The 10685-nt window shown below is 38.8% G+C and overlaps 1 protein-coding gene across 6 annotated transcripts in view; it reads right to left on the minus strand.

Moving 5' to 3' along the window:
- LOC18443540 (Exostosin family protein) overlaps positions 1-10354 on the minus strand; it is a 36875-nt gene extending 26521 nt beyond the window's left edge. For 4 of the 6 annotated variants that reach the window (XR_016055810.1, XM_011628479.3, XM_088867254.1 and 1 more), the window contains exons 1-4: positions 10159-10354; positions 10014-10058; positions 9619-9888; positions 6001-6287 (exon numbers count right to left, since the gene is read on the minus strand). Coding sequence is in view for 5 of the 6 variants with exons in the window: in XM_011628479.3 (XP_011626781.1) it covers positions 6001-6287; positions 9619-9888; positions 10014-10058; positions 10159-10329 (773 nt within the window). In the remaining variant the exon portion in view is untranslated. Of the gene's footprint in view, positions 1-5360; positions 5546-5675; positions 5737-6000; positions 6288-9618; positions 9889-10013; positions 10059-10158 lie in introns of those variants that run through there. The other 2 variants (XM_088867255.1, XM_088867253.1) reach the window with 2 other exon arrangements.
- Between the last annotated feature and the right edge of the window lie 331 nt (positions 10355-10685).

Genomic DNA, 10685 nt, shown 5'->3' on the forward strand with positions numbered 1-10685 from the left:
ATTTGGAATTATATTTCACCATCATATCAAATTCAAAACAAATGAATTTACAAACATGAACTGAGCAACTTGATAAGTGACACCCTTATAAACATTCCCCGAACTGATCACATTTACTCAACTTCATGGATTCAGGAATTTACGATATGATACAATTGTTTCAAGTTCATCAATTTATGTCAACATATCCGACTCTAGATAGATCATATGTTAGATCCCACCTTGTATCAGTTGGAGTCATAAAAAGACTTTGACATAGCAAGTTTGATTCATCAAGTTGTTCAAAGTATTAACAGACAAACATAGACATGCGTGGCAGAGGGGAAGAGAAAATCAGGAGGGTATGCACAACCCCTCAAAGATCGATCCTACAAATCTGGCATGAGCTGATGAATCATCAGTTGCATTCACTGCTGGAGATGTGATAGATTTCTCTGACACCTAGTCAAGGGCATCCCATCTTGTCACCACATGCTTTTGCCAGTTGGCTATCCTCATTAGTATCTTGTTTAACAAGCAGACACGTCAACTAGGATCTTCCTAATGGATCAACTTCGACATAGAGAGATTAAAACCCCAAACAGTTGCTTCAAGGGTAGCAATTCTGAGGAGCACTGCATAATCTTCTACCGTGTATTTCCTTTGCAAGCATGTCCCAACTCCTTGTCACATCCTTTGGCCAGTTTGCTATCCTCATTAGGATCTATTCTGAACAAGTATAGACTCCAGCTAGGATCTTTATAATGAGTCAACTTCTGAAGGATTCAAACCCTAAATAGTTGCTTCAAGTGTAGCGAATCTGAGGAGATGTAAATACTCTTCTCCTGCTTTTTTTTGCTTCGTCTTTTTTTTGTTTGAGTAGGATTCAGACTTCAGACTAATTTCCTGAACCCCTTTAACTTGTGTTTCATACCAAAGTCCCAATGTTTGTTTCAAAGAAGGATGATTGCTTTGGAAAATCTGCTGCCAATTTTTAGTGCATTGGAAGATAAAGAAGCAAGAGAATGGCTCAAGAGGAAGGATTTTTGCAGCAAGGGCAGAGTTTGAAAAGGTTCTGAAGAAAGAGATCTTTTGAGCACAGTGATAACACATAAAATGGCTCAAAGGGCGGTGACTAAAACAGCTACTTTTTTCCATAAAACTGTGAATTGCCGAAAAACGGATAACACCATCACTAGCATCAGATCCAGTGGCAGGCTTTTTGAAGAAAAATCTGAGGTGAAGAATGCATCTATTTTCTCAAGAAACTATTCAATGCAAAGAAATGCCAAAAGGCCCAAGACCCCAAATCGATAATATCCATTTTGATAGACATTCGACAGAAAGGTGAAAAATATCTATCTTCAATTTGGAACAAAACAGGCTCAGGGTAGGATGGTTACGCGATGGCCTTTAATCAAGCCTCTTTGATATTACAATTGATGATCTGATGCAAGTTTTCTCTGAGTTCTACTGTAGAAGCATAATCTATAAGGGGATGAATGCTACTTTACTACATTAATCCCAAATAAAGATGGCGCTGAATATATTGGAGACTTTTGGCCACTCGGTCACAAGTATCAACCATAAGATTTTGGCTGAAATGCTTGCCTCAAAAGTTAGATAAAAGTGGCCGTCTCCCCCCCCACACACAGTGCCCAATGTAGCTTTGGTAGCAGAGTGCATTGACCAAAGATATTGAATAGGTTTCCAGGGCTCATTTGCAAGTTGGATCTAGAAAAAGCACATGATCATGTTGATGGGTCAGTCTTAGATCAACCATGTCTTACATGGGTTTTGGCAATAACTGGCATTCTCGAATCATCACCTGTATCTCCTCTGCAAGATTATCAATCTCCCTCAATGGAAGTCCTTGTGGATTCTTCCCATGCTTTAGGGGTCTACACTAAAGTGACCCACTCTCACCCCCCCATTCTCAATAGGGGCGGCTATTTTCAGTAGAATGCTTTCTCTAGTGCACATTGCTGGCCTTATTCAGGAGTGCAAAGACAGCTCCAATGGACTTCTGATTTTTAATCTCCAGAATGCTGATGACAAATTGATAACCTTTGGCCCAAATCACCGGCAGAATGACAATTTTTTGTTCCTTTTGAGATGCTTCGAGTTCATCTACAAACTTCAGGAAGATATTAACAAGACAAAACTGCCAGCAAACCATAGCATGTCCCCAAAATCGTAAAAAAAGCTATAGCCACCAGTATTTCAAAAAGTAGACCAGCCAAGGTGCCAAAAATAGGCAGAAATCCCTGAGCGCCCACCTAGGCGCCCAAGAACCCACCTAGGCGGCCGCCTAGCGCCTAGACCTAGGCAGCCTCCCAAGGACTCCGCCCCCCTCAGAGGCAGAAAACTGTTTTGGCAAGAGCATTTTTTATCCTTTTTCTTAAACTAAAGGGCCAAATTTCTTGTTTTTAGGTTTATTTGTAACCTAAAACATATTAGAGACCATTTTAGAGAGAGAAAAACCCACAAAAAAACCATTTTTTGGTGATTTCTTTAAGATCGAAGGGTTTCTCAAAGTTATGAGAAATTGATCAAAACATCACCCATTGATATTAGATTTAATTTGTGATGCTTTATAAATCTATTGGAGGGTGGAAGTTTGGAGATTGAGCAATCAAAATAAGTGATTTTTTTTATTGCTTGTATAAGTTGTATTATTTTGAGATCTCTAATAAGAGTTGTGATCCCGGTTGGAAATATGGCTACAACCCAGATCCTAATGATAAAAATTGCATAAGATGCAAGTTTTGTGAGAAGAATACAAAACGGGGTATAAACCGGTTCAAGAAACATCTTGCCAATATCAGGGGGCTGTTGCCCCATGTAAAAAGACTCCTAATGTTGTTAAAGAAGAAATTACCAATTTTTTGAGTATAGTAAAAATGAAAAAAAGAAAGAGAAAATTTGCCTCCATAGCAGAGATTAGGTCTAGGGTTCGGGTCAGTTATATGATGATGATAGTGATGAGGATGGGGAGGGATGTCAAGAGGTAGAACAATCCATTATTAGGGGGAAAGGTAAATGAGTTATAATTGCTTATGGTTCTGGGAGTAAGAAGCCTCGAGTTAGAGGCCCTATGGATAGTTTTTTGCCCCGGCCTTACCCTAAGGTTGCAGGAGAGAAAACAAAGAAGCAAACCACCATTGAAAATAGAATAAAGAAGGAAGAGAGAGATAGAGCTCCTTTTTTTATTGCCACATGGTTTTATGAGGCGAGCATTCCTTTCAATACCGCTCTCCTAAGCAGCTTCTATGCTTTGGTAGAGGCAATTGACCGATTTGGACCTAGGATGAAACCCCCAACCCCATATGAGCTTTCAGAGCCTCTTTTGAAAAGAGCAATGAGTGACACAAAGGATGTTCTAGAAGTTAAGAAGGATGCATGGGCAAAGTATGGAGTTTCTATTATGACTTATGCTTGGAGTAATAGTTAGAGAAGAAGTGTGTAGATGTGCTAGTCCCTGATCCGGATATCCAAGATATTATATGTGTAATTAAATGTGGTAATTTGATTGCTAATTTTAAGTTATAATTGGATATGGAGTTATGGACCGACTTAAGGTTATGCTTATGGAGTGTGTGCTAATATGTAGTATACTTTTGAATTTTGATGTGCTCTAAATACCTAATTCTTATATTTTATACATACATACATATATACACACATACATACATATATATATATATATATATATATATATATATATATATATATATATATTGTTAGAGTCCTTTTTTGTTTCAACTGGGCTGCTCAGCTTCTGGGCGGCCGCCTAGGCATTGGGCGGCCTGGACCCCCCAGGCTGCCTAGGCGCTTTTTGAAACACTGATAGCCACAATTGGATCCCACCCCCAACCAACAGTCATCAAATTGAATTTCGTTTGTAGCTATAGGGTAGCTTAGATCCAGGTAGTCCTCGATGTGTCTATCGAAATCAACAAGGAGAAGTTTGTGTATGTATTCTGGTACAATTGAAACATATGTCGCTAATGATGCTGAAACTAGAGCTCTATTTGCTGGTTTTAAAACATAAAAGTCTGCGTGGGGGCCTTCTATTGTTGAAGGAGACTTAGCATATGCCATAAGATGGCATTAAAATCCCCCAAGTGACCCAAAGAGACTTCAAGAAATATTCAGCAAACTTCAAGATAATTTACTAAGCTCATATGTGATCTTTCAACACTCTTGGTGAATACCAAATGAGCTTGTGATACCATAATTTAAGAAGAATGGTCAGATCTAGACTGTTTTTTTTTTTTTTGATAATGTTAACCTTGTATTACTATAAAAGAAGAAGTATACAGCAGAAAGAGGGACGAGAGGAACGAGAATACATTCGAGACAGGTATCTCAGTCTACAAGTAGCCAAAAACCCTATACAATCTACAACCTTTTGAAGCGGCTGTAACCAAAAAAGAGGATACACAAAAAATTGGGCTTATAAGCTCGCCCTTTTACAAAAATGTACAACCAGAAAAATTAAGTGTCCTTGGAGATCTCGAAGGTCAGATCTAGACTGTTCATAACTCCAACAATATAAGTTGAGATGTTCTTAAGTTTGTACACAGGAACTTTTTTTTGTCCGTAGTACACTTGTGCATCGACTTTGTATGATTTGATTTATCAATACAATACAATATTGTGATTAGTCAGAGAGAGAGAAAATCAAGTGAATTTTATCCCAGAATCTGGACCCACAACTTGATTGTCCAGCTTTGAAATGCATTCTGAATCTTGGTTCCCATGGGAGCTTGTTTTGTCATCAAACAAGCCAAGCTGGGGAGATTTCAAAGAATCAAAAACCCAAAGAATTGACTCATGGTGGCAAAAGTCATATGTCACCCAAAAACAAAACAAAAAAAGTGACCTTGTGGTAAAGGTGGTTTGCAAACACTAACATTTGCGTCAACAACAGGCAACTTGATAGATATCTTTTCTGCCATCGATAAATTTTTTAAAATGGGTAAACATCGTACAGACCCCTTAAAATGATAGTACTTTCATAATAACCCTGGCCCCATTGTTTGTTTCTGGCAGCATTAAAAAATTTTAAAATCTAGCATCCTATTCCCTCCTCATGGACTTCACTCTTATCGTGTTTCCGTGCTTGTTCATTGCCCAGGACAATTTCCTTTATTATATTTAAGTCATTTCCCTCTCTTCCCCCTTTATCCCAATAACTTAGCCCTTTGTACTCCCTATCTCTTCATTCCAGAGATCTCTCAGGACTTGAATATAGTAAAACAAATTGTTTAGCAACTTTAGTTCCTTCCCTCCCTCCCTTCCTCTGTCTCCATTCCTGAGATCTCTTGGGTCTTGAATACAATAAAACAAAGTGTTTAGGGCAAGTAACAAGCATAAAAACATAAGAATATGGGAGGGATATAAGCAGGGGGTGCCCTCCCTCTCCATTCCTGAGGTCTCTCAGGACTTGAATATAATAAAACAAAGTGTTTAGGGCAAATAACAAGTATAAAAACATAAGAAGAGGGGAAGGACATGTTGAGGGGGTGGAACGATAGATATTTCAAAATTTTAGTGCCACCTGAAACAAAAAACAGGCAAGGTTATTATGACATATTTTTAGGGAGTCTATACAATAATTTCCCTTATAAGATTGTTCAATGCCAATGAATGGTCATTATCAGAAAAAAGATCCAAGAGAAAATTCAGACCTGATCTATCCTGGGTTTTTTAAATAGGACCTATCCCAATACAGATGAGATAGTTGGAGGCCTGCCAAGTAAGAGCGTGCCATAAGTTCTTTGACTACGGTACACATCACAATCAATTTTTTGTACTGGGGAGTTTGAAAAACATGGACATAGTAAGAAACAAACCTCCTAATATTGAAACAGAAGAACATAGTTTGTAAAAAGGTGAACGTTTCTCAGACTCATTAGCTGTTCATGAATCAAAATCAAAGGCTAACATGATGGCTACCGCATAAATTAAAGGCTGCAATGAAACTCCAAGAGAGTGCATGCACTTGACCCTGACCTGTTCTCTATGTCATTTCCCCCAGCTGGAAGAGCAAATGGCTGGAGTACTTGAGGAAGAGCAACATCCTTGTGCGGTATGTATCCAACATCATAACTTGGGGAGCATACAACTCGAATGCTGTTCTTGACAAGATGTGAAAGCCCTTCTGTTGATCTCACACCAACATCATGACAGGTGACAAAGAAGTGATCAGCACCCAAAGTCCTATTCCAGTAAGGGTACTTCAATATCAAACCTTCAACATAGTCCTTGACAATTACAGTCATGTTCGCGTAAGAAATGCCCTGAAAAAGAATTTGGCATACATCATAATGAATGTGATATGAGTCTGACACAAAATGCAACAGAAGAGCATGTAACTATCTATAAAACAATGAGAATTGGGCCAAACATCAGAAAATAGTATCCCTGGAACTGAAATACAAGCAACCGAATACTATTATCTCACATATAAAAATCATTAAACAACAAGGAGTAGAACTGATGGGTTGATGCACTAGTGAACCTATGACATGCTCCAGCCTTGCAAATAAAAGTCCAACGAACTAAAAGAACAAGTTGCTCACACTTCTTCTTTAAAGAAAAATAAAGATTTCTATCAACTATCCTGTAAATCATATGGCACAGTTAAGCAACTAACACCTTAAGCAAATAACACCTATTTGGAACAGCATTGTGCTGAACTTTTCAAAAATTGACTACATTCTATTACTCTCTTTCATAGTTCTGTATGTGAACAAAATTGGGTAGAATCTGTATCAAAAGCAGAAAAGAAAAAATAACTACAAAATGAACTCCGTATGGTAAGCAACTCATTTATCTGAGTTCCTTCTTTTGCAAAGGAGTCCGCTGCGGAATATGACTCCCACCAGTGAAAAGATAGCTTCTCAATGTTTACATTACTCAGAAACCTCATGGAAAATGGTTGATTAGCCCCAAGGCTACTAAACTTCCTACTTGGCCCAAGAAAACATTTCATGAATCTCCTTCCACGCCACCAGGGTTTACCATGGCAATTCTAGGCGCATACCTGTTAAAAGTACTCAGGCTTCGGCATCGCTGGAACGATCGCACACTAAAGCTGGTTCTCATTAGGTGGAGATGACTTCACTTTGATGGTTGTGAAAAACACCACCCAATCCAGTCTTTCCCGAATTCCCTTTGGAACTGCCATTGAAGTTCAACTTAATGGTAACTTCTGAGGGTGATTACCATCGGGAGGTTGAGTGGTCCAGATTATTGTGCTAAACTTAGAATGCATGCAAATCATTACATATGGAAGCTATCCTTCTTTCCAAATACAGCCATATGCTCTAGGGAACAATGACCACACCGTTGCACCACATTCTGGATAGAACACAGCTATTCTTCCTTATTTCATGAATGATTAAAAGATCTCAATGTTCTCAATTTTTATTTGTTGACGATAGAAGGAAACAGGTTTTTAACAATTGTGGTGGCAACCCACCAATCAAGAAGAGAAAACAAGAAGCCAAAACTTGTTCACAGCCTTAATGAAAGAATGCATTAAGGACCAATTTAACCCGAATTCAGCATTCCTCTGCTCCTCACACACACAGAGACATGCATATGCACATGCACGCACATGTGCACACACCCACACCCACACCCACACCCACCCCACCATGCTGGTATCATCTTTGAGCTATAAGGTCCCCATTCTTGTTCCTACATTCCTAAATAATTGTGTTACACCAATTTAACTAGTGTGTGCATTACAAAAAAAAAAAATTTAACTAGTGTGTGACCATTCTATTTCCCTCAAGCCAACTCCTGCTAATCCATTAGTATCTGCCCAGAAAAACAAATCCAATTCCAGCTTCTCATTTAACCATAAATTTGTTTCTGAACCTTGCATCCTTTCAGCCTCTCTAAACACCTGTTTTACTTGAGGCCCCATTTACTAACAAGGAATTACTGTTCACTGCACTTGTTTCACTTTAGCCTCCATTTTACTAACGAGGGATTACAAAGGCCAATTTTTTGAGCAATAATTCTCCTCAAACCACAGCCTTCAACATGCAATGATGAAAAAAACCTTCACTAATCACTACAATATTCTCAAACCTTCACTTCCCAATCCCAAGGGGACAACCAACCTGCCACCATTCATTACAAAGTTCCACTACTTTACAGCGTATGTTTGTCTGGCCTTGCAACCATCCTCAAAAGCTTTTTAACTTTCTTTTTCTGGTAACTAACTTTTCATTCTACATTGCTTGAAGAAGCTCCCAAAGCTTCTTTATGCTCCTCCCTGCCCCCTTTTTCATATTAACAAGATACCCCACCCCAAGGAGACATAACCCTGACGCGATCCAAAACAAAGTTCCAGTACTCTATATTCTATGACAAAGACCTGTCATCCCTTCTGACAAATGTAATGCTTTCTTATTATTCTCTTTAAGATCATATGCCTTGCCCTAAAGCCAAACCTACATCAGCTTCTCTATATTAGCCCCATCATCCCCTTTGCCTATACCAATAATCCAGAACTTAAGCCCAGAAGATTCAAGTCAAGCCAAACTGGAAAATGAATATAGACATATTCCAATTGGTAACAAACTAAAAGGTTTCAAAGGATGCTCATGAAGAAGAGTTTATGAGAAAACTGAATTAATGTATAAAGGCATTTAAGCCTAAAGAGAGACAGAAATGTGCTTCCATACATCTACGAGAACTAAAATCATGTCGATGAGATTGGTTGAGGTGACCACGGGCATTGTAGATTATGAGGAAATCTCCATCTATCTCATTGAGGATTCCTTGTTGACTAGCAAGTCCTCTAAGTAGATGAATTTCAAGTTTTGCAAAGCACATAATTATGCATAATAGAGAGGAGTTAAGTTATAGAAGATGCACTTTTGACGTTTTGCAAATTGAAAGCTAAGAACTGGCTTAAGGATAGAGACAGGCCCCTGCTCTAAGAAATGATGGGCCTTCAAGATCCAGTTTAAATGAATTATGAAGTTTTGCTACTACAATGCTTTTTTGCATGACAGGGCCTAAATAGTTGAAGGATTCAGAGCTCAAAAGACTCAGAACGGTGGAAAGAAGTTATTTCATATAGGAAGCATTGTTTATACACTAGGGAATTAAGGGTTGTGGGGCACTCAATCTTACAAATGGTTGAAATGAAAGAGGTACATATGCACTGTGCCAAAATAGTTTAGCGATACTGATATTAGAACTTCATCACATCCAAGATGATGAAAATATCAACTATTGTAAGCATAGTGATGCAATAACTTAGAAGAGTGGTTTGTAATGTACAGCTTTGTTCATATGACCTTTGTACTTAGAAAGAGGACCCTATGGTAATTTGTTATGATGCCAACTCTAACCATTGTAGTCAGTCATTTCAATTTAATATGATAAACTATCACCAGTAAGGGGCAAAAGAATGGTTAGTCAAAAACTCAGATCATTCATATCAAATGTGACTACTAAATTTTCATAGTAAATCAACAGGCCAAGAAAAACTAAACCAAAATGGCCCAATGATGCCCAATTTTCTAATGACAAAAATGGCAATGGGCCTAAAAACCTTAAAAACGAGAAAATAGAGAGAAAAAGCAAAAATCAATGGAAATTCACCTTTCCTCTGATCTTATGGCAAGAGATCGGGATGAAGAAGAGATGAGCTTCATCAGCATTCATCGTACGAAACCTACTCTCTCTGATATTCTGAAAAAAGCAACCCTCGCTTGCATACTTCCCCGTAAGCTTTCTCGGTGTCTGGTAATAAGTGTTAGGGTCTCCATCTTCATATATATAAACCTTGAATTTCTCCTCCATTTCCATATAATTCCTTCTAAAAACCTCTGGCGAGTGGTACACAGGAGCAAGATCCTCATCTGAAACGACCTTTACATCAAACCCTAGTGTAAAAACAACAGTCATACAAATGATAAAGCGAGAACTCTCATTCCAGATGAGAGGGAAGAGAGAAAACTCATGTTGCATACACGAGAGATAGAGAGAGAAAGCACCTGAGAGGAATTTGGGAGAGGGTCCTGGTGACGCTGAACAGGAACCTGCGGAGATTTTAGAGAGAGAAACTCAAAAACATAAAGCACTGAAAATGGGAAACGAAAGTGAAGAGAGAGTAAACGTAGAGAGAGAATGTGGTTGTACCTGAGTGATCTTTGGTTGTAGATCAGGGGCGTATTGGAGAGGAGAGTGGAGGGATCTTAGAGAGAGAAAGAGGAAAGAGAGTAGGGTGAGAGAAGCTAGAGAGAGAATGGAACAGGTAGCAGAGGCATTTGATAAAACCATGGCAGCTACTGCTTTATCCGGCGCCTTCATGGCCGGGCAAACTCTTCACTCTTTTAGAGAGAGAAACGGACTCCCTGCGTCCCCGACGCATATACGTTTTCTGATTGCTATTTGCACCAACGTTTTCATTATTACCACCCAAGACATGAGTGTTGATATTAGACTCCCCTAATTACTTTAGTTTCCACACATGTTCATGAGCAAAACAGGAAATTTTTAATTTTATAGCGCGAAAAACCCCGTTGACACGTGGCGTAGTAAAAAAAGAAGAGGCACGCAAAAAATCAAAAGACTGCACCCGACCCGACTCGTTTCCACCTCAAACCACTATTAAGCCAAACATCTGTTTGCGCTTCCTTTCTTCTTCTTCCCACCTTCTCACATCA

Source organism: Amborella trichopoda, chromosome 5 (assembly GCF_054954075.1).
Source record: "Amborella trichopoda isolate Santa Cruz 75 chromosome 5, AtrichopodaSantaCruz75HAP2 v2.0, whole genome shotgun sequence".
Lineage (NCBI taxonomy): Eukaryota > Viridiplantae > Streptophyta > Magnoliopsida > Amborellales > Amborellaceae > Amborella > Amborella trichopoda.